This window comes from Falco peregrinus, chromosome 7 (genome assembly GCF_023634155.1).
Source record: "Falco peregrinus isolate bFalPer1 chromosome 7, bFalPer1.pri, whole genome shotgun sequence".
In the NCBI taxonomy this organism is placed as follows: Eukaryota; Metazoa; Chordata; class Aves; order Falconiformes; family Falconidae; genus Falco; species Falco peregrinus.
The window spans coordinates 43,286,745-43,312,222 of NC_073727.1; the positions used below are offsets into that span (position 1 = coordinate 43,286,745).

The 25,478-nt window shown below is 39.0% G+C and overlaps 1 protein-coding gene across 15 annotated transcripts in view; it reads right to left on the bottom strand.

Moving 5' to 3' along the window:
• ARID1B (AT-rich interaction domain 1B) overlaps window positions 1-25,478 on the bottom strand; it is a 335,994-nt gene that overhangs the window by 295,995 nt on the left and 14,521 nt on the right. For all 15 annotated transcript variants that reach the window (XM_055810916.1, XM_055810915.1, XM_055810912.1 and 12 more), the window contains exon 2: window positions 6,655-6,849. In XM_055810916.1, the coding sequence (XP_055666891.1) occupies window positions 6,655-6,849 (195 nt within the window). The remainder of the gene's footprint in view (window positions 1-6,654; window positions 6,850-25,478) is intronic.

Genomic DNA, 25,478 nt, shown 5'->3' on the forward strand with positions numbered 1-25,478 from the left:
AGTTTCAAAGAAATGATAGAAGCTACTGAAATGTTTCTATTTACCATAATAATGCAATTCCGCACTTTAGGGATTTTCTTCAGTAAACAATCTCAGATGACCAGCATTAAGATTAAGAGCTAAACTACCATAAAGAACCCAAACTTATGTCAAATTTGATTCCATGATTATGTGTAATCTGTGCTCACCTCCCTCTACAGAGAGTGAATTACACTCAATAGAAGGGATAATTCTAAAGAAGACAATACAACATAAAGCCTTATCCTGCCATGAACTGAAGTAGCAGCCTTTTTTTCAATTTAGTCAATGAGGCTTAGTATACCCAAAAGAAAGAACCACGCTAAACATTTTCCTAGATCTGCACAAGCACAGTATTTAGCATTTTCCTAAATCTGAAATTTAAAAATCCCATTTCTTTACATGACAAAGAGCAACAACTTTTCTTTGCAATTATTAACACTTGACCATCAAAAGATCCATTCTTAAAGATGACCTTGCAAGGAAGACAAATAGCTGTGACTTCTCATCCCTTTTCTGATTCATAAAAGTAAGGATTCAAACTTTACACTCTTCAGGAAGTATTTCATCTACTTATTTTATTTACTTTTTTAAATTTATTTATTTTTAACTGGAAGTTTCTAGCAGCTCAACAGGATGGCAGATACATCATTCAAACAACATTTTACTGATGATTACTTTAATTTCAAGTATTTACAAGTTTCAAATAGAAAAGGAAGTTGGGAAAAGATTAATGTTTAACAGCTTCAACCCTTCTGCTTTCCAGGAATTACTAAAGCGGCACATAATCTGCTAGTGAGAGCTCCAAATAAATGCCTAGGGGAAAAAAAAGCAAAACAGAATAAACAAAACAAACAAACAAAACCCCAAAATAAAACACACGAAAAAATTTCCAAGGGAAATAAAAAAAAAAACACAACCCTGAAAAAACGTACTTCTGAAGCACACACTGATGAAAGCTTCACAGTCCCTTTTTATGTGTGTGTATGAAATGCATCTATCAATCTTTAAGAAAAAGCAACACATCTCAGTGTTTTGTCCTCTGCTGGTTGTTTTTGAGATTCAATCACATTGATTCATTCTCTGTTCTTGCAAAATAAATAGGCTAAGAAATGAAAATGCTACTTATTTTCTGTGTCTACTCCCTTAACCAATACTAACACCAACTGTGCTAAAAGCTGCTTAGGAGCACAAAAAAACGTAATCCATTCAATATTCTCTAGCTGGTATGGGCAATTATACACAGAGAAGACAACAAACTATCACTTGACTAGTATTTGCTGTATGCATGCACCACATTTTAACTTAATGGTTCAGAGCAAAACATGACAGTAAGCTTCTCTTTCTTGGTATATTTCAATCCTTTAGAATTAAAATTGTTTCAGAAGCAACACACACACAATCAGCCAACCAGTAGTAAACACATTTGTGTTTACTAGCTTTAAAACTCTACCTGCCAAGCCAACAGCCAACTGATTTCCTTGGCGTAAATTCGACATTTCCAATCCCGGACATTACCAATACGAGCAGTGTAAACCCTTTTCCTAAATGAGGTAATCATATTGGTGCTGCTATAGTTCTGGTTGACTTGCAGTTTCCATTACAATAAATCCTTGCTGCACATTCCCAGAGGTTTTACAATTTCTCTAGCCCTTTAAAAAAAGTTACTCCAAGTTGAAACCTGTCACATAAGACTTAAAAAAAAAAACCAACAAAAAACTCAAACCACAAACCAGCAGCTTATTTTCCTTAACCTTTTTTTTTAAAAAAAAAAAAAAAGGAAAAAATGTTTCTCTGACTATTTACAGTTGCACTCTTATAACTATAAGGACACTGACCACATTTATTTTTTAATTCTTCAAATCAAGAATATAACAAATGTTAAAGGGACAAGTAATTAGCACCCTTTCATCTTACAGTATTTCTATAGCAAAAATTTGAGACAGAATAGACCAAGGCTCAAGCATCGCAACTGACTTACTGCAAGCAGGCTCAAGGCACTAAGACAATGCATGATCAGTATCGAAACAAGAAAGTACTGAAATACCCCATTTTAAACAGCTATTAGGAATGGCTATTGTACGTATCCACGTAACTATCTTTCATAAAGAATTTACTATGCATTATAGCAATATGAGCCTATTTACACAATAAGTTGTTGTTCCAGTCCATCAAGTACACAAGGATTTTTAATGCATCCTAAAAAAATCAATTAGGCAATAATCATCTGATTAAACAGGCACATCACACCATTCAGTTCTTTCAAACATATTCATAAATCCAAGCCTTCAGACTTTGCTGAAAACTTCCAAAACATATACGTGGTTATTTTAAGGAGCTGATTTTTAAGCTTAATGAAATTCAGCACAAAATAAAGTATTACATGCTATTAACACAAAAGAGCAACGCCATCAGACAATGGCAGAAACCCCCCTTATTTTAGTAGGTACTCTGAATCTCTAGTTTTAGCAAAAATGTTTTTACAAAAGCATCAGAAAGCTTTCCTACAGCACACTGCACTAAAGCACCGAAACACTTTGGCAGGGCAATTGAACCAAAGCCAGAAACTGATTAGGGCATCACGGCTTGCTTGACTGAGGTCCAAAAGGAGTGGGGGGAGAAAAAGAAGTTAAATAAAAAGGAAACTACTGTCTTTACAATCAGATCTTGTTACCCACACTACAGTGAAATGTATTGCAAAATCAAGCCTGAAGTTTGCAGGTGCTAAGTATCCCTACATATCAGGATTTTCAATTTTGTAATCACCTCTTTCTAATTCCAAAAAATAGCTAAGAGACCTGAAAGTATGTTTTTCTGCTTTCTGTTTTTACATACATAATGTGATCTCCCTGAAGCCCTAGGTTAGGAGTGCTAATAAACCTAAAATTACCTTCATCCCATGCAAACCAGGAGAGAGAGTACATGAGATTATGAGATAGCTGTATTAAGATTTACATGCAAGACCAGCATTTTAAAACCTTGGGATGCAAACACTGGCCTTGTTGCAATCTGTGATTCAATCATGTCAAAAACTGACAACACAGGCACAGGTCAGCTTGCTCCCAGCTTTCCCTTGCCTCCTTCCTCATTCCCCCCAGAAGATGATCGGAAAGTGACAAAAACGCAAAAGTCTCCTAATAACATAAAAATCTCTTTTAAGTAATTCATTCACTGTACATATTTATGCCTACTGAAAAAAAGAGACATAAACTGTCAAGTCAACAATCCTACAAATTAAGTATGTGACTGTTTTCCTAACACCTTCCTTTCTTATACTTCACCCCCTTTTATATAGGTGCAGAATTATTTGATTTTTGATCTAATCCATTAAGACAATCTTACCGAAATCAGTCCAAATGCTTTATATACTTGACTCACACCGAATTAACTGGACATGCCCTTAAAATTTGACAAAATGCTGCAGCATTCTTCAAATTGCTTAGCATTTTGTAAAACAAGCTACCACCCATCTTTACAGGATAGATGTGGATCTCCGTTGTCAAGCACTGGAGAAGAAAAGAGAAAACCCCAGGTTACCCAGCTAATGCTTCACTAGTTTTACCTCTCCTTCCTACATGCCTACGTATATCTCTTAACCCCCTTATCTTTAGTTGTATTAGCAAGTAATGCAAGAAGATTGCCTGCATTTCAAATTTTGTCCCTTATATAAGGTTTACTGTTTTGTTCTGGGGCTCATCATTGATAACTCATTAGAGATGAGTTCCAAGCCCAAAGGAGATCTGGTTTCTCTCTTCACAGCATCTTTTGCAGCCATGTTACAGAACATATCCCATGCTTTCCACATTCTCTTCAACATCCTGCAATTTCCACACAGAACGTTAAGAAAACTCAGGAGTTTACTCACACCTTCCTGCTTGGTATCAAGCACACCAAGACCAAACAGCAGTTGTAAGAAATGCCTGCAGCATTACACAGACCTCTTTTTCAACAGGTTAGCAGGCTATGCCCAACACCCATGCTGCAGATAGGTAGAATGACTGCACCTGACAACATTTCATCTTTTTCATCCTCTTTAATCTCTCACTGCGTATGCCAGAGGCCTCCCTTCCCGTGAGCGATCTCTTCCACCTCTGGGCTGCAGGCTGGAACACACTATTCTCTGCTGCAATATGACATAGACCAGCTACCTACATCTAGGCAATTATCTTCATTTCTACCACTTCCATGAATTTTAGTTGGATCTTTAGGGTGTTGTTTTTCATCTCTATTTCTTCATTTGCAGCATCCTGCAGTAGAACCTGCAAGTTAAAATTTGTCAAGTCCCGTGGTTCTAACCTCAAGCCACAACACTTGCTGACAAAGAGCCAGACTTAACATTTCAAGGTCTTCTTCAAAATTCAAAAATCTTCACAGTCAAACAGAAAGCCTTCTCGTTTCATCCACGGAAACGGAACTGACACCCTCGGCTATCTTTGGGCAGCAGCACAGTATAACTTAAAATAAGAACAACCTCTCCCATTGATGTTTCCCACCATTCCTACAGTGTGGCAGTTCCACCCTCATAATCCACCCACCCAATGCTCTCTCTGCACAATACTTACTTCTGAGCGCCGTTATATGTTTAAGGCCCAGTATTTTTTAACTGATCAAGTTTTCGGAAGTGCCTCGTGGATTTGATAAATTCAATGTGACACTGTAAGCGATTCCAGTTTCCAGAAAGTGCTGAGATTAGTCTTCTGAAATTTTTGGCAATGTTATTTGGATTTTTTATGTACATAGATATATTCTATCTAGAAGTAGGTACATGCTACACAGACAATTTTAACGGCATAGCTAGGTTCTCCTTATTTAATATTCATGTCACAGGAGTAAAAATCCAGCCAGGAATCAAACTGTGGCATCCTGTGCCAAAGACAACTTACCACTCAGCTGGTAAGTTGGCAATTCAATTTACAAACCTGCATTCCTGCATTTTAATCCTTTGTAGAAAGGTGGTAATATATGAGCAATATGAAAAGAACTGGATTCAGATCATTAGAGGTTCACAAACCAAACACACGAAGCTTTGGAGGCTGTCCAAAACAAAATCATGCCTAGGTGGTGATGTCCGTTCAATAAAAATCCAATGTCATAATTATCCTCTCACTTTTTCCCCAAAGAGCATTAGTGCTCAGAACCGCGCTGCTGTTCAGCCAATTATATTAATGCTGCAAGAAGACGGATAGGGCCAGCAGCCAATCACTGTGCCAGGTCACTGCCTGCTGACGGGTAATTTACAATTATCAAGCAATTAGCAAATGAAGTGAAAATTCAACACTCATCTCCACATAACACAGAATAATTCATTTTAAAATTAAAAATATGTTTTAATAAATTCATTTTGGCTACAGCCACACAGAGCAAAATAAAGCCTCCTTTTCACAATTTCTCCTCCTTTTATGACTGACAAAATGCTTTGCTGTCTAAATCTAGCAGCCAAATATATTGCTTAACATTTCTAAACTAAAAAAAAATCTCTTCCTTACAAGTATCCATTTAACAACAGGAAAGTATAAAAATGAAGACAGTTGCTAATGGTACTATTCACCCAACTACTATATTTGAAACTGTTATTTAACTGCCTGATTAAAATCCTGTCCTGGTGGATGGGTAATAACAAGAATTAGCCAGGCACCTATCTGTCAGGGAATCCAAAATTTTCTTTTTCTTTTCTATATTCTACAATAAATGACATTAAAAAAGCTAATATGTTTTGTCAGTTGGACCAAACAAATGTTCTTTCCCATTAATGATCAAGCTGCTACTCTGTTGTGCTCACAACAAAGTACAGAGCTTCCACTGCCTACACTCACATGTCTAATTTAAAAATAAAATTAGTAAAATGTAACTTCTCGATAACCTTGGTTTATCCCTTCCCTCTAGAATATGACTGTATCTTCCTTAGTATATAGTATGAACACTGGAATTGACCTTCTTTAAAAGCGCAGGAAAAAGGCAGAAGAGGCCACTATCAACAGTGAAATCCACATAGATGAAAGGAGATTCTGAACATTTCTATGTCCTCTGATCTAACAAAAAATAAAATATCCTTACTTTAAGGAGCTCGTAAAGGGGAAAAAATGGAAAAGCTACAGGCTCCTACCAAAAGGAGGGAAAAAAAAAAAACCCACCAACAAAAACCAGCCCCCACAAAAATCACAATAGCAAACAGCTGATACAAATACATAACACTTTTGTTTGCACTGGATAACCCCAGTTTTTCTGCACTGAGGTCAACTTTAGGTTTTCATCTTTCATTTAAAAGTATCTAAGCCAGAGAGAATTTTAAAAAACAAAACTAAAATAGCCACCAAAAAATATACAAGGCTAAATGATGTCAACTAGGGGGGGGGGTGGGGGGAAGAAAACCGATGGCATTTAACATACTTCTCTCTCCAAAAAGATATCAGCAACAAACTAAACTCCTTCCTGACTGCATAGGGTTTCAGAAAACATTCACACTGTCAACATAATATATTTACAGTCCTATAAAGCAGTCCTTGACCCTCCTTCTGCACAAGAAATACTTATTTCTGATTTTTTTTTTTTCTTCCACCCAGTGTATTACCGCAGCGTCAGAAGGGAAAAGGAGGAGAGGAGAGAAACCAAAGCAACACAGAAAAATCTTCCACAAACCTGTTGCTGTGGATACTGCATTCCTGCCATGGCTGCCGGGGCTCGGCCCTGCATTCCCACGGGATAGCGCTGGGGCCCGGGGGGGCCGTAGGACTGCCCAGGGTAGGGGCTGCTCTGCTGCGTCTGAGAGTGAGGGTTATTGCCCATGCCGTACAACTGAGGTCTCTTCATGACCATGGGATCCATTGGACTGCCCTGTTGTTAAATACAAACCAAGAAATGCTTTAAGGTATGGAAAGAAAACGGTCAGGATAGTCACGCTTACCACAGGCAAACTATACGTGTGTTTTCTCAGTGCTTTACCCATCACATATTGACTTGACAAACAGTCACAGTACCATACTCTGGTTCTCATATTAATTAGATGAGGTTTTAAATGGCAAGTTTGGGACTTTCACTGCATTTAGGAAAAAAAAATATTTTACATCAAACTTAAGGTCATCTCTTACCTACAGAAAAAGCAGAAAAACTGCACAATAAATTCCAGCTTAAAACATAATTAAGTATACTGTTGTAAAGGATTAGCATCACTGACTTTAATGTCTAAACATAAACAAAATCATGTCTGTCAGGAAAGACACAAGTAGCGGACAAGCTGTTTAACCTTGAGAAAATATCTACTTTGAAAAAAAGGGAAAGTGAAAAGAAAAGAAAGTTTCCAAGAAAAGCAATGCATACAGAACGCAGTATTTCAGCGCTTTCATATTGCTATCGTGTGCACTAATAAGTTTCCAGATCAAAAGGCAAGTCATAACCCACACTTTACATGAAAGTTTATCTGCCTCCTTAATAGACCTCAGAAAACCCAAACTGCGATTGCTGATGGAGGGGGAGGGGAGGCAAGGGAGGGAAGTTTTATTTTTAGACTTTCTGGCAGCACTTACCAAGCACTGTAACAGTTTCAGGACAGGTGTCAACCATTGTGTGGTATTACTCTCATGTTTTATTACTGAGGACTAACTGAACCAGAAAAAATACCGTACTTTGTCAAGCACAGCACTGTATTGTTAATATGACATCCATTTTTTAATTCCTGAGAGTCAGTTATATTCACAGGAGAAAGGGGGGAGAAAAAGCTTTTAAAAAGCCTATCACAATCTTATCTTCATGAGACATATCCCCCACTCCCCCCTCCTCTTCCCAAGGAAAAAAAAAAAACCTATTAATTCAGCCAGCCAGCCCACCAGGAGCAGGATTCCTTTCCGCAGCACTTTTTGTAATGTTTTCCTACAGTGTACTGTTGACCAGTTTCATGGTAAAGCCCACTACATAACACGGCTTCTGCGAGTCCTTTCTGACTACTACATTCTGATGGAATAGTTGTTATGACAATAAATTACATTTTCCCCCTCCCATTCCTGTTTCTTCTCATTATTGCTGCTTGTACTACTAACGTACTATGGGGTTTTTTTCCCCCATACACACAAAATATGTTCTCTCCAAAGTCAGTCACTTTTTACTCTTTCCTTCCTGCTAAAAAACTCAAAATCTCCCTTTCTTCAGTGGCTCTCCCCACCCTTACCAATACCCATTTGCCAGGGCTGTCACCCAAGCCAAATAAAGTATTCCAGACGTGGGCACGCTACACCTGACGAGGTGGAAATGATAACCTCCTCCTCACATGACACCTCCATTCACTTCAGAAGAGAACTGTCCTTTTTTGCCACCATAGCGAATTGCACATTCATTTCTAATTTTGGGTGAGTATTACTCAGCAATTTTTCCTTCATTATTTGGCCGCTCTGCGGCCAGCTTAGAAGATTCTATTTTTTTCACCACTAAATGTCCCTGGGTAATTTACTATTTATATTTCATACTTTTTAAAATCAATGGTTCCCCAACCACTTCAGGCCACCTGACCCATAACACCACTTTTTTTTTTTTTTTTTTTTTTTTTTTTATTAAGGCCATCACGCATTCTCATCACACTTAACTAAAAACAACACAGAGACAAAAGTTTGGCAGATGAACTAGAGATTCCTTCTTACAGAGTCCCTGGGGAGAACTTGAATTTCCTCATAGAGACCAAGATACTTTTCCTATGTTTACTTCTGTGTTTTAATGTTCATTCTGTGCACCACCTGCCATACTCCTCAAATATAAATTCTTGTTCAAGGCAAGTCTTGAGTATCCTTCATGAGATACTCATGAAGCCCAACCGCACTGTTCATTGCCACTGTCTTCTGTTTCAGGGTATTATTTCCACATCTCAACTCCAATAACAACATTTACTCAGATTCAATTTTAATTATTTTGAGCGTAGTATTTTCTATTCCACATCCAATACTTAAATATAAACAATGCAGATAGCTACACAGCTAAAACAATCTGACACTTTCCATTATTAGGACTACTTTCAGGTGCATATAAACTTTGCCAAACTTCAAGCATTTAGGCTGAAATTTTCCAGGCCATATGTATGCCTGAGGCTGAAATTCTCTGGAAAATTCAGCAGAAACAATTCAGCTATGTCTTAGAATGAGGTCACAGAAAAATACATCGTTTATGTTCTTACATAAAACACTTAAAAATACCTCTTGAATACCGTGCTTTGGGGCACAGAATTTTAATTTGCCAGGGTGACACTGGGCGTTTGGGAAAGGTGAGGTGTGCACCCCTGTCGAGACACAGCACCTGAATGTCACCAGACCGTGTGGAACACGGGAGGAAGAAACGGGAGCACAAGAGCGGCACAGTGACACTTCATCAGAGGAGTTACAAGGTGTACAGAGACAGCTTCGAATCCGCTGCACACAGAAAGAGGGACAATGGGTTAAAAAAAGCAGCAGAGACAGAAGTGAGGCAGGAAGAGTTGAAGGGAAGAAGAGGAAACAAGGTCAGGAGGTGACGTGGATACAAGCCAAAGAGTCTCTTGTCCTCTGGACTAGTGACCTCCAAAAGCAGTGGAGGTTTTTTTGTGTGCACATTAGCCCTGTGAGCCACACTGCCACTTCATCCTTCCTTCCCTGTTTCTCACCAGCCTGCTGTCCCTTCACTTTTCCTTGTCCTCTCCAGGTGAGCTGCTCCTCTTTCCCTCAGGTGACATCCCTCCACTTCAGAAAGGTGGAGGGATAAAGAACCCGTGACATTGCTGTAACTCCAGTCACCAGGGCCTGTGGGTGACCCACATAACACTGGTCACTGGGTCTGGGTAACAAGGGACCTGGGCATACTCAGAATCTACCATGGGCACAGCAAGTCAGGCACCATGATCAAGGGCTGAAGTTACTGAATACAAGCGAGTGGTAAACACCCCCAGGCACACCACTGGGACAACCCAGGGAGAGCCACCTTAGCTGTCAGTGCTGCCTATTCCCTCCTCCCTCCAAGGTCTTGGGGAAAGAACTAACAGCAGAGTCCTCTGATCACCTTTAGGGGTGGAGAAGACAGAGCCAGTGAGGAAACACATCTCATCCCATACGCTGGCCAGTCCATGTAGAGGGTGGCAACTCACCACTGCTATTTCCGACTCCCTTCAGATTAGATCCCAACCCCTGTACGGTGCGGCTAAAGGTGAAGACACCGATCAGTGACTCAGTGGCTGTCAACACACTACTGCAAGGCAAAGCAAAACCAAACAGCTAGCTCTTCCACCAGTTTAAGAGACATTAGCACTGCAGAAGTTACAAGCTTTGGAACTAGGTTTGCCCTTGCAACATTAAGCACGTCTCCTTCACAGATATAACTGTATCAGTCTTTAAACACACCATCACACTTCTGTCCTCACAGGCAGCGGGTGGGCCTGCTCCAGCACAACTCAACGGCAGCACAGTGCAGGGGCTGTTGTGCGCGACAGGACCAAATGCTTCACGTACCATATGGTAGTGAATGAAGCAGAAGATGGTCTTACCATTGAGGTAGCTGGCATGCTGCTCAGGCAGAACTGGAGTCCAGCCCTGCCTCTGCCACAGTTTTTCACTAAAACAAAAAATTTTCAAAATTTGCCAGTTTAATGCATCCCTCATTTCCTAACTTGAAATCATGGGATTTAAATTGCAGGAAATGCTGCGTATCTACATCTGCAACTACTTTTCAATTTGGTGAGAGATGTGTTTTGAAAAGGTTTTCAGAAGCTGTATGTTTCAGAATATTTAACCTACAGCTATCATAAACAGGCCACTCAAGCTTCCTACGACAATGCCTCAGTTTCCCATCTGTAAAAATAATTTAAAAAAAAAAATCACCATCTCTTCACCAGAGAGGTGATTCTAGAATTTAATATGGCTGTGATCAATACCATCAAAAACTCCAACAAAAGAACAAATTTTGTTTTCAGAAGAGCGTGTGGTAAGAAAGACCTGGAGCCATGGACTTCACAGAAAGAAAAGAGAGCTGCTCATCAAGTACTGTGTCCTGTACAGTGGAGGTGAAAATGTAATTACAACTTTTTCCAACTTTAACCCATGTAGTTTTTAGCTTTAGCACTCTTTTAAACTTTAATTTTTACAGCAAGAGTTTTCTTTCATCCATGGCATTTCAAAAAGTTGTTTAGAAGGAGCTAGTTGAGAAATATGTATTATAATCTTATCTGAAGGTTTCTTTAGCATCTGTTATATTCAAATATTTTATTTAACATTGGTTACAACAGTTTTCAAAGACAAGTTTTGGGTGACAGTATGATTATGACAAGTATCAACCTCTTCATGTTGTAGGGATCAAGAACCAACCCCTCCACACCTGCTTTTCAACGAGTATGGAAAACTACAGCATTGCTGTAACCGCATCACATTCTAAAACCCAGTGGGCATGTATGACCATGAGTGGATGACGTGTGTATTTTCACATCTTCCATGCCTTTAATTAATTCTATCACATGCTTTAATGAAAAGTCTTAATTACTTTTGAAATTTTATTTTAGTGTCATTGCAGTCATCAATATCCATTTGTTTCCTTTCCCTTCCTTTACAGAAGGGTCCTGTTTTTCTCTAGTGCTATTTTACTCCCAATATACACATTACCTTTTACCAATTTAGCTAGTGTTTGCTTATGCTATTTTTTACTGCCATATTCTGCCAGGCAAGCCTGAATGGATTCTGCTTTTTCTTCCGATTCTGCACCTCCTCTTCAACTTGCCACATTTCATTTAAACTTTGCATAGATCTGCAGTTCCTCAAAATACCTCAGTCTTGGTTCCTTGCTTCAGTCCACAGTAATGTTATAATTTATAACCCGTTTATTATAGTGCCTATCTTGTGTCAGTATCAGATTCATTTGCACATGTACTATCAAGCTTTATAAGAACAGAGCATTTCATAAGAATCCTTGCCTATTATGTGACTTGTGAGCATATTAAAACACCCAGCGGAGGGTTTGCTAATGATTTCGATAGGGCCAAGGTTTCATTCCCAGTCTTCAGATTGACACTCCAACCACTAAGGTAGAAGACAGAAAAGCCTACGCTGCCTACAAATATTGACAACCTTCTTCTGTTACCTGTTCCTTTTTTCAATATTTTGTGTAACAGAATACTTAAACGTGGCATTCTTGCTATAAGCAGAAGTGGAAAAATTAATATGCTACACCCACTTGTAAAGTCAGTATCACCACCATTTCTGCTCTTCTCCTAGCTAAAACAATCAAATAAATCCCCTCACTCTGAAGTACCTGGAGATTCAACTTTACCTTTTATAAAGCGAGAGAAAAAAACACTACCATTTTCTCCCATCATTTAACCAGTGTTTTCCTAGATAGCTCATCTTCGCTCAGATCCGAGACAAGGGTGCACACTGGAATAACTTGGGTCAGCTGCATCAGCTCTGCCTTTTAGGACAATACTGATAATATGTATGCATTATATATATATACACACACACATACACTAAGTTATCAATGGCTGTTTCACTTTTACCACGAAAATCTTTACTTGAAAAATATTTATGAACATCAACAACACTGGTCACAGTCCCAAAATATAATTTATCTATTTAAAGATGCCACAAAGAACTCCACCACTGAAGTCTCAAGGCAGGGAGGAGTGGGAGACACTTTACAAAGGTCACGGTGGGATTCAGATGAGAAGGTAGAGCTCTTACACAAGGCAGACAGAGCAATTCACCATAGAACAAGACTATTCACACAAGATGTAACTACTTTTCAAGTGAAAGAGTGGGGTTTTGTTTCTTTAAACAAAAAAAATTGAAAGCGGCACTGGTTTGGCTGAGAACAGCAAATGCTGCATTTTAAAGGGACTATAAGCCACAGCGCATCCCAACAACGCATGCTACATCATTTGCGCCTTTAACAAAACAACACAAACTCAACACCCTCAAGCACGCTTGCCCTCAAAACTCCTAGAGCTACTGAATACAGTAACTCTTTGTTTATTCATTGATCTGCAGTCAAAGCTTCTGTCTCTGTATTAAAAAAAAAAAAGCCTCTTTATTAATACCAAAGCCTTGAAATCTTATAATAAAGACAGCTGACAATCAGTTACTGACATTCCAAGAAAGATGGGCATGGAGCTCTCCGCTCTAGGTCAGCCACCAAGTTACAAAATTATCACTAGAGATAATCACAAGTATTCACTATAATACAATGACACAGCTGGCATGAGGGCGCAACTGGTGAAAAGATAATCCATTCCTAGATAATGCCATCATTTGTATGAACATGTACGAGGACTCCTCAGCCAACGTTTTTACACGACAAAAGCATGAGTATCAAAACACAACTCGTTATGTGTGTTTTAAATGTCTATTTAAAGAAAGATGCAAACAACTGTTAAAAAGGTATTAATGTATAGCATTAAGTTCTGACTTACATTAACATTAAAATCTGAGAAGTAACTGGCAAACATGCTTCCTATTTTTTCTTTAAATAGGGAGTCTGCTGTCTGCACTTTACTAAAATTCAAAGTTAGTTGCACAAACACAAGGAATAAGAATAAGCACAAACAAAGAGCCAAGTTCAACATAAGCCTATGACAAAGGAAAATCCAGTGAATGAAGAAGCATACACCAGCAGAGATTTAACAAAAATAGCAATTTTCCATGTCTTAAGGGCTCTGCATACTGTCTGATTTCAGCTGCAGGGAGACATCAGAAAGATAATTTCCCCACTCAGAACAGAAAGTAATTAAAAAGAGGAAAGAGAGACTATCAAAGCTATGCCCCACCAAAAATCAGCTACTACTCCAGCAGAACATTTACAAATAATCATACAGGCAAGCATCTCCGCAGGTTGGAGAAGGATGTATGTATGACTGTCTTCCAGTATTCTTCGGGGTCCTCTTTAACACAGCCTGAAAACTGGAAGGTCAACGAGTCAGCCATTCTCTAGTTATTCTTTTGTAGATAGAAAAATCTAAATGACTACTGAAAGAACAAATCACAACAAACATAGCAAATAAACCTGTTTTTAATGAAGTATACACAAATAACCTCTTCCGTTACCACTAGAAGTGCATGCAAAGGTTAAGAAAACATCAAAAAGCAATTATATACATTTATCACACCTGATGGCCAAAACAATCTTGTTTCTGACAAGTTCAGGTGGCTACATACAGCTCACAACTGCTGCCCTTCAAGTTGCCTTTGTCACTGACAACACTGACATACAGGTAAATACCCTGATTGCTCTGAAGTCAACTGAAGGTTTGTCATCTGTCCTCATCACACTTGAGCACTTAGCCTTCTTCTGTAAGCCACGTTCCTAATTCCAAACTTCTTCCAGGAGTACTATTATTATTATTATTATTATATTCCTGTCTTTGTATTTGTTTTCTCCAACTTGGATGCTCCAAACAGAGGGCACCACCTTTTTTTAGGCATGCAGAAGCTCTACTCTCCTAGCAAAAGTTAACAGAAATTTCTAGTGCAGCAGAAGTTTGGGGTTCTTCCAGATGTCTTCAAGCAAACCTATCTGCAACTATACAACACGTCACTGATGCCAGCTTGTCACTTTTCCCACTTGTTGCCAGATCATGACCATGCTTTAGCTACCTCCACCCACAGACTAGCACCTGAACTTTAAACTCTCTGTGTAGGGTGGTTTTGTACCAATGCAACAGCTTTGGCACTGGAGTATTGGAGGCATGGGCACAGTTCTCAGTCTGGCATTTCTGCTACCAAAATAGTAACCCACAGCAGAGGAGCAAAGCAGATATTGAGGGAAAAATAGTATCTTAGAAGTTCTGAGACTAGATTCACCAGAGGATGTCTCACAATCCTAAGGCCTCCTCAAGCAGCCAACACTACAGCTCAACATGGAAAAGAAAATCCATTCATAAACCCAGAAAACTGTAAGTTAAAAAAAGAAAAGCCCCACCCAGAATACTAGTTACTTCTATTTTGTCTGGCAATGAGGTTCTCAGCTTCCTAGACAAGTAAACACCTTCACTCACTGTGCATGGCTGCCATCTGGAACTCAAAAAAAAAAAATTCTCTTGCCTACTCTTGTACTGCTCTTACACAAACACAGGGTTAGATGGACAGAAAAGGATGTACTAAAAATAGTGTCCATCAGGCACGGAGCAGAGAGCAGCCCTGAATGGAACAAGGGGAGCTCTGCAGGAAGGCTCCCTGCAGAAGTACTGGAGTAGGAGGGGAAAACGCAGGAAGTCCTAAAAACTAGTAAGTGACAGAGGGCAGGTGGGGTGGAATAAACGAAAGAAATCCCACATGTACTTCAAATTTTAAAGAAAAATCTTCCTAAGCCTAATAAATACTCAAGTAGATCTGAATACACTTTCTCAGTTACTGGGCTTTATTAACAAAAATAAAAACTAAAAGTTAGATGTATTCAATTGCTGGAGAGAGAGCACTAACTGAGAAAGTGACATTATGGACACTGGGAGGAAAAGTGTACCCACAAAAAGGTATAACCAATCACATCTAGGTCACAAGCCAGAAGTACATACAGTTAGCTGCAGATTTTTTCCACTCCAAGCGTTATATATAGTTCTATATTAACACACACACACAAAAAGGTATGCTGGTCATATATCCTCAGCATTTATGGCAAATTATTAATCAAGTCCCACCTGAAACAATTTGTTAAATTGATTTTAATCACTGGGCCTCTCATGTGAAGCTTTGTATAATCAGCATTTCATTTACAAAATTAATTGCCTGATTGATTCTCAAGAGGCAGTAGCTGTCATTACACTGCTGTCATAACTTTTGAGTAGGGGTGTCACAACACTGGATTCTGACAGTATGAAGAGCACTGCTATTTAAAAATTGAGGGCGGGGAGGTAGGGGGGAAACAAATACAGTGATTTCATAAAATTGCTCTTTAGCCCGATAGAATGTTAAAACCATTTCCCAGCCGTTTCAGCCAGCCTCCCCGTTTTCCATTCATTGAATAATGCACTACTCAGCTATTCAGTCTCTTTTCTTAGAGGCAGGTTCATTTAATTCAATTTTATCATAGTTGTGGTTGCATAAAATGAGTTTGTTGTTGAATATACAAAAGATTTAATCACAGGCCGCTCTTAAGGTTATTTGTAGAGCAGACTTTGACTTTCAAACATGTAGAAGATTTTTCCCACATCCACAACCTTCTGGAAAGCTATTTTCAACTAGATTTTTTTTTGTTTTAAACAGAGCAAAGCAAACCATAACATTACAGAACTTATCTAGGAGCTCCTATAGAAAGCTTTTTTTCTCCCCCAGTATTTTAAGCTATGTATAAGCCTCAAAACCCCTGCCAGAGTCAGAAGCAAAGCTCCAATAGCTGCTGTAGTTACTTCTATACCCCACTGCTACTACATTCTTGGAAAAGACCAGTACTCCAGAGAGGCGGTGCAGGCCAGCGGTTAGGGCACTGAGTCATAAGACAGGGCTTCTATTCCTGGCTCAGCAGCTGACCTGCTATGCAAACACAAGCACAACACTTCACCTTTCTGTGACTGGGTTTTCACTCTCATAATAACAAGTATTATATGCGCTCTTAGCAAGGAACAAGACATGAAGACTTTGGGGAGACTGATATCAGTTATCAACAAGAAAAAGGACTAGGTGTCAGAAACGAGTAGGCTAAGGGAGGGCAAAAAAAACTCTGGAAGGTTTTAAAAAGGGGAAATTGCATTGCAGGCTGTAACGAGGTACCCTTAAACTTTCAGAAACATACCTTCAAAAGGAAAAAGGTGTCTGGGAACATTTTTTTTTTTTAATTAAAAAAATGAACACTTTAAGTTTCTGCTAGATCGCTTGGAACAGTATTAATGCCTTTGAGAAAATGACCTATTTCTAAGTTAAGTCCAAAAATAAGCCACTCAGCTTCTCAAATTCAACCTTATGCACTAGAGTTCATCAAGTACTCCTGAAAGAAACGTATTTAAAATTTCTAGGCCATGCTCTGAGATTACATTACAAAAAAAGCAAATTTCTGAAGAACTGTCATTTAAGTTGTACCTACTGCTGTCATTTGTAATGGACCTCATCAGAACACAATTCCACCATAAAACAGAGTTCAGATAACACTAGAATCTAGTGGATACCTCTGGAAAACACAGTGCCTCTTCCCTTCCCATCCCTCAGCTTTTACTCTCATCCCTCACTGCTGTCAAAGACTATCTTCTACTCCTTTCTGCAAAGTGCTCTGCCACTCTTCCAGGTACACAGTGTAAGTTGTTTTGGTATGAAGACTCTAATACAATTTTCTTCTCTTTTTGTAGGTCCCTGTGTTCATAATGAATAAAATCAGGAAAAAGAACAACCAAACCCCACTTATAAAATACATAGGATACAGGCGTAAAAGGATAACGGAATGGAAAACCACCACACAAAAGCAGTTAGTTGCTTAGGCATAATATGAGATTGCAACTAAGGGAAGTTCAGAAAGTTCTGGCCACACTGAGAAATGGTTGCCAAAGAGTTTTAAGAGTTACACTCCTCTACCACACCAGGAAGAAAAGCAGCTCTGAACAAGAAGAAAAATCAGTCACCCTACTCACACTAAGTGGTAGAAGACTGGGATGTTAAAAAGTGTAAAGCGCTGACTTTCTGTATTTGTTGGTTTCTAGCCTCATAGCACATAGCTTACTTGTTAATCCAGCATTTTCTCTTTACAGCCCTCGTATGTTTTTTTTTAATTAGGTAAGAAACGGTCTTAATTAAATAAGAAAACAGGGGAAAGCCCCTAGCTAGAGCCAATATATGCAAAATTCCTAAAGGATATATTTAGGATCAGGATAACTGGAAGGCAAACTCAGCTCTGTAACAGAAGCCCTGTCACTTCTTCAACTGCCAAGAAACTCCTTCTCTTACAACGTTTTCTACATTAAAACTGTTTCCTGTAGAGGCTGAAAAAACCTGGTTGTAAATAGCGCAAAATATTAATAGTTACCTGGTAACTAACCAGCTCATCCTTTTTTACCATCGTTCCATAAAGTCTCCGTATCATTTTGGTTGAACATCCTAAAAATCCTGCCCCAGTTAGAGAGGTACCAGCAACGTCAGCTCAGTCCAAGGGTCTGCTAGATACAGATAACTAATCTGAGGCTAGACACTCATGGAGCTGGAGCAACAGAATTCTGGTGAGCACCTGCCTGTGATTGTTTTGCATTTATGAAGATCTTCCTCACCAACACACAGTGTCAGGAGCATGGAACTAACGTCCTGGGAAGGTGCAAAACAAAAAAAAAATTCACCAGCAGCAAGCAGGTGATTTAAAGCATTAGAAAATAAGCTTTTTTCAGCAATTAAAATAAAAATTAAAATCAATTACCAGAACAAACTACAGTTTATGAGTGGAAATTTTAATTATTGATTGGAAAAAATTAATAGTTACATAATAAATTAGAAGAACCAGTAGACTGAAGGTCAAAGCCGTTGTATTACTTGAGAGAACAATGTGATTGGAAACCATGAATTCACACACATGCTTACATTCACACCAGCTCTTTTGTATAATGTAACTGATTCCCAAGTATCATTTTAAAATTCTGATTAGGTCTTACAAAAATCTTGTTTATTAAATTGCTTTCTTTAGGCATGCATAGCTGCTAATTTGTTTCCAACTAAATCATGTATCATCTGAAAAAGATTACATTGCAACAGCCAAAACAACACTCCTGGGATTATGCTTCATCTGGATTTTAAAATTAAAAGGACAAATATTACAGGAGTTGTAAATTTCCCTTTAAAGGTGGTGGTGGCGGTGAGAACACCATGCAACAGGGTAATTCCTGAACTACCACTGTACTTAGCATGTAGCAGCCATATTAAGAGACACACAGCAGTTCAAAACCTCAAAGTATTAAGGGATCTGTTCAGCTTTCAACTTTTAATTTCTACAGTAAAAAAAAATAAATTGTTGTTTAGATCCACCTACATATATTTATACAAACTTATTTTGTAAGCAAAATAAGTAATGGTAGCAGAAAAATTAAAAGCTCTTCCGACTTGAAGATTTTATCACCTCAAACACCCATAGGTTTTAAACAAACTTAAAATTTGCTGAGATATGGGGGTGACTCCCAAAGAACTCCACAGACCAGACCTCCAAAAACATATCTGGATATTAATACAAAGTTCCCTATGGCTTAGTCAAGAAAAAATTCTGACCTGTGTTTAAAACCAGGTCAAATCCTGATTTAAACCTAGTGCCTTCACCTACTTCTCACTCAAAACGGGCCAAAGTTCCTAAGTCTTCACTGCTCTTTTTGCAATCGCTATAAAAGGGACAAATTCTTCCACAGACACTGGCAGACCACGGAACATCCTAGCGCATCTCAGCACAATGCATACAACGCGTGCACCTGGGTGAGTGCAGAAATAGGGAAGTATGATTAATAATGGGTATGAACACCTCTGCAACAAATTCTCCTGGACGTTCAGAATTATGCAGGGTTTTAGTATAGCTACCATCCAGAACTTTCAATTTCTATACAAAGGCGGCATGTGTTTTCAACATATGATCATAATTTTCTTTTAATATCACACCATTTAAAACTAAATTAAAAATCAACATGAGAGATACCTGGTCTAAGAAATACAAAAGCAAGACAGCTGATCCACTTCTTCAGTATTACTCATCCAAAAAACAACATTTAACAGGAAACCTGACTATGCCATACTCATAGAATTTTCTCCCCTCTCCCACAGCAGAATCCATTATTTTCAAATTCTGTCTGCCTGAAAACCCTTGGCTTCTTTCCGCTTCTATGCCCACCTCTTATTTCCCAGCCCTTAAAAGAGCCCACATAAGCCATCACGTGAAAACACCAACATAGCTATCCTAAAAGCACTTCAAAGGAACTCCTTTATTTGTTAAGAGAGGATATTCAGCATCAATGAGCCCCCTCTGGGCACAACCCAAAACACAGTATTCCCGATTTCCTAAAATTACCAAATCTAGAACAGAATTAAAATTAACATCAGATTAAATGGGAAGAGAGAGAAGGAAGTAGCTGCCTTCATAAACACTGAGGCAGTACAGGTATGGGGAATCTTTCCTGTACTTCTGAGTAAGCCATTTCTGAGGGCAACAGCAATTTGAGCATATTTACATCTAATCTTTCTCCCTTCTCCAAGGCTGCAGCTTACAGCAGCCTCCTCCTGTAGCTGATGAGGGCTGAAGACAGTTCATTCTGTCAAAATCACTTGGCCTAGTCAGAAAAGGTCATTTAGCAGCAAAGACAGATGTTTCTCAGCTGATATAACTAAAAGGCAAAATAGAGCAAACAAGCCCAAAGACTCATTCTAGCAACAGGGTATCTGCAATGCCAATTTTAGGTATTGTTCAATTTAGAAAGATGTTATTCATCTGACACTCATTTGCAAACTTCAATTTAGGATTAAAGAGCTGCAGATACCATGTGTAAAATTCTGAAAAGTACATTCTATTTATTCTTCTATGAAAATAATCTTTTCTTAAAGCCACATTATTAACTTCATATCTAACCTGGCATTTCAGCTAAACCCCACTCTTCTGCCAAGTACTATGATTTCCAGAATACATTCTTCCTCTTCTCCCTTTACACTCCTACCCATAGATTTTTTGCTCAGCTCTTTCACACAAAAAGAAATTGAATTAAAAAAAAAAAAAAAAGACCAAACTGAAACTGATTATGCACCAGAAATACTGTCAATTGCAAAGAGGAAATGCTACACATTTTTAAACTAAACTGCTCAATGCCCAAGAAGATTAGACACTGGTTACAAAGCTAACACAGAAAAAAAATCATTTCAGGAAGAAGTACACCTGAACAACAGACTACCAGATAAAATTAGGAATGGGCATTACACTCGAAACTACACAAACATAATTAGATCATTTTGACAGAAAACAAAGTTTCCAAAAACCCAAAGAAACCTGGATACCTGAAATAATCCTGCATGAATCCATATACCCTCTCACACCAATTCTGTGCCAAGTTCAGCTTGCACAAAGCCTTGGGGGTCAGGGGTGAAGCACATGTACAAATAATTCCTTTTTGCTCAGCCTGTTACTACTACTGGACAGAGCAACATCAGTCATGAATGGTTTAGGTCTGTCTTATTCTGTCTCAGCACAGAGGGATGGATTAAATGACCTCCTGACGTCCCTGCCAGTCTTGCTCTTCTATGATTTGGAGGTTATTACATCATTTGTTTTATTTTAAGACTTCTCTTGTTTCTGCAATTTGCTTTTCATTTGAAGTCATGATCCTCAATTTCCAGCACAATGAGACAACATGGACATTATAACACTACAAATGTACTAGAAATATTTATAAAAGAAAATTAAGAGGACAAACCAGTCATTTCATAAGAAGTAAAAAAGATACATAAGAAAAACTGTTTCCAAGGGATTTATGTTGATATTTGCAGAAACTTCTACAATACTGTAAAGATATGTTCACATATTCCTATTTCTGGGGAGGTGTGAAGGTAAGGATGAAACGTGCTATATTCTAAGCAGCAAAGGAGATACGGGCAGAAGAGAGCCGGAGGAGACAGCCAACTTCAAAGTACCATCCACGCAAATACCTCTCTAGGTACCCGCTTCTGACCAAACCAGGCATGTGAGATCACTCCTACCAAACGTATCTCTACACGGCATCATTCTTCCTAGACTACATAACATACCAGAACAGCACCTGTACCCTCCCCTCCCTCTGCATCTAACTTGAGTTGCTCCTTGTACAACCTGTGCCTAGCAAGTCAATTACAGTCCCACCTGTCTTGTGTGAAGATCAATAAATTTCAGCAATTCTCCAAACAATTAACATTTTTGAAAGCATTTTTTTCAACTTCATCAAGGAAGCTTCTTTCCATGATCCACAGAAATGCATGCAATTAGAGACACAGCACAACAAAACTCGAGGAATAATGAGAAACAGGAAACAAAAAGTGTCCAATACAGAATTCATTAAACAGCCACAGACTATTCCACCTGTTGCATTGTACATTGCGTACTCGGAAGACCACAGAGGGGGGAAAAAAATGCAGATATATCCAAGCATCTAGGAACATGAATTTTGATCCCTTTTTACATCCTATTGTTATCCACAACCCAGGATGCTGTTAATTGGCCTAAGTAATTGGTTTAAATACCCACGTCCCATTATAAAAATATACTATGAAAATGCTTAGACACTTACCACAACCAAGAAATTCTTAACTAAAGTTCAAAGCTGAAAAGGCACTAGGGACTTGTCTACACTGAAGGAAAAGAATGCATAATTATACCAATATAACTAGCTCAGTGTGGAAACTTACTCCAGTATAAGAGTACCCTTTCCCACTTAAGCTTACGTGCTTTGGAAGCAAAATAAGATAAACCATGAAAACTCTTATTCTGGTGTAAGTGTGTCTCCATAGGGAGTTATATTGGTATAATTATAGCATATAATTATAGCACATAGTTGTACCATTAAATTTCCTTGTGTAGACAAGCACTAGGTGCCCAGTCCACATATATTTTCTAGCAAAACAAATGGTTATCAAATTCCAATACAGGCACATAAAATACTTAGCTTTTATTTTTGTTTGATGAACCTTCTTCATTTTAAAGTGATTAATTACTTCAATTAATCTTCCTTGAAAATGCTTTTCTCTCCGCTTTCCTATACTGTAATAGATTATCCTTCTGGTGGAGGCATCATAAAGTAACACTTCAAGAATGGCTGCGTTATCTCCCACACTGATTTAGGCTCTCATCATATAAAGCAAGTGGTGAGAAATCAGGTACAAGGAAGGAATAAGGTGCTGTTTACACATTTGACTGTTAGACTCGCACCTTTTATAGTACATCCCCAGCTACTTTAAACAGTCAAGTGCTTCAATAATTTAGTCTCTATCCTTCTGACAATTTCATTCTCACCCCATTTGCTATAGAAGTTAAAACACTGCAGTCAACCTTGAGGAAGCCATGCTTCCTCCTCCACTCGTTCACACTGGGGGGGGGGGGGGGGAGTACATCTAAAAAATCACGCCACTAGTTGAACTTCAAACTGTAAAAGAGAACCATAAAAGATATACAAACTATAAAACCACAAAAGACTCTTCAGAACCTTTTGAAAACAAGCAATTTTTCAGAGGATATCAAGCCCAGAAACCCAAGTTTAAATTAAATAAATTGTCCCTGTTTGTGAGAAAGAGCCCTTAAAAATGGAGCAAACAAATACCAGTTACACCAGCCTCCAAGAAGTGGAAAGGACTGACACAAAGATGTCAGCAAAATTATTAATAGCAACAGTACCTCAGTTTGGGCATTTTAAACACTCTACTAAGAAAGGTTAAGTGACCCCAAAGATAATTTAGGATTACAATAACCATTTTGCAGGACACATAGGTAAATCTCTTTCACAAAACGTGCGTTTTCCTCTTCAACTCTTCTGCAAAAAATTGCATTGCCAAAAAGAGCTCTTCACAGGACAGGCATCCCTGTGCTTCCTTTTGTACTTGTGAACAATTTAATCCCTCGGCATTACATTGGGTTTTATCACTTTCATTTCGGAATACATCCATAGCACTCCAAACACGCCCTGTCTGCTCCCACAGACACCAGCTCTCCTGGGGGTGAGAGACCCCTCGACTAGGCTGCCCCTTCCTTCCTCCCCATGCCCAGCACAGCCCCTCAGCCATGCCAAAGCGTTCACTGGGCTTGCTGCCCTGCGTGATGCCCCACAGACAGACCAGACCCCCTTGAGCAAACCGCCAGGAGGGCTGCCAAGCCGCGGGGAGTGGGACTGTTGGGTGAGGAGGACCACCACCATGGCAGCTCCTTCCCAGAGGTGCCCACTTCACCGCAGCTGAAGTGCCAGCAATGGGCAAAGAGTTTTCAATGGACTGTGAAGCAGCATCTACACGACAAAACTGCTGCCCTATTTCCAAATCAAAAGCTTGCATCCCTGTACAGAAATTGTGTACTTAAGCGTTAAGGTCAACTCATCTGGAAATTCACCCTGATATTTCCAAATTTGCCAGTATGCCTGCTGTGTGCAAATATGCTCGAAAGGGAACACTGACATTCTTACATGAGAAAATTTAGCATATCAAAAGAAAAGCAACAGCAGGAAAAGCTCTGAATAGGCATTATAAAAAAAGGACAACAAAAAAGAAATACATCAGGCTTAACATGAAATGGGTATTAAAACCATCAGTTCTAATGGGTTAGCAGATAACGAGAGGTAAGTTAGTCCAGAACACCAGCAAAAGACTGGAGCCATTTGCCTGTACGATTTGAAAACACTATCGATGGCAGAAGAAGTCAATTTCACCTTTGACATCAGCACCTGAGCTTAGCAGCTCAGACCTTCTTTACAGCGAGGGGGAAAAGATGGAACTCCAGAGGCATGATTCATCAGACCTGCATTACATGTCTACTTTAGGATGAGATGATTCACACCAAGAAACGACTATTTCTTTACACCAAAGAGACGCAAAAAGATACCGTATAGATGCCTACAATACATATGGGTAGATGAGTCCCACCCTTGATATCTAGCGTTTCAAAGATACTGAAGGCTTATTTGGCCACCGCAATCAGAGCATTCTGTGTAACTATCATCGTGGGGGTGGGGCGGGGTGGGGAAGTATTTCACACTCTGCCTCAGCTTCTTTCCTTTTTAAGAGGTGGGTAACAATGATTCCCTGCTCCACAGAAACATTGAGAAATTAAATATCTGTCATTACTTACAGAGTAATTTTACACTCAAGATAGTCTCATCATGAGTTTGAGCTGATACAAGCCTGTACCACCACGAAAAGGGGCTGTCCCACCCTGACCCCCACTCTCAGCTGAACTCACCTCGCTCTCCCTTGCCTTAGCTCTGTGTTGGAAAGATTGTCCTCCAAGTCAGAGCAGCTCAATGATCTGGCTGAAAACTACCCATTCACAGGTTTTGTTTGGCAGAATCAGTGAGCTCACCTTGTGACCCAAGGGAAGCAGCAGGGAGCTGATAAAAGGGTGGGACTGGTCTTTTCAGCAGAAGTGAAGTCTTAGATGAGCTTCAGGTGACCATTACACTCAGTCTTTGGTGTAAGATCTTTTAGCAATACAAAACTTGATAAGAGTGCCCCAGGAATGTAACAAAAGGCTACAGAAAAATGCAGAGGTAAACAAATCAGATTTCCAAGTTTTCCCCAAAGAAATTCTGGCTTGGTATCTACACAAAAGGTACATACCTATTTAGTCCAACACATATTTTCCTATACATTTTTGTGTTACAACCTTTCTCCTGCTGATTTGCTCTTTGTTTCAGCCCCTGATCCTCAAAAGCCGAAATGAATAAACAGCTGCCTTTTTGAGGAATACCCAGTTGATCTTCCAGTGAATGTCTAAAGAATGAACTAGAATTAAAAAAAATATTCCCTGTTTGTTCCCAAGCAGTAATCTAAAAATTACAGACAAGACAAAATATGCTACTGAATGCTCAGTATCAGATAAACCTA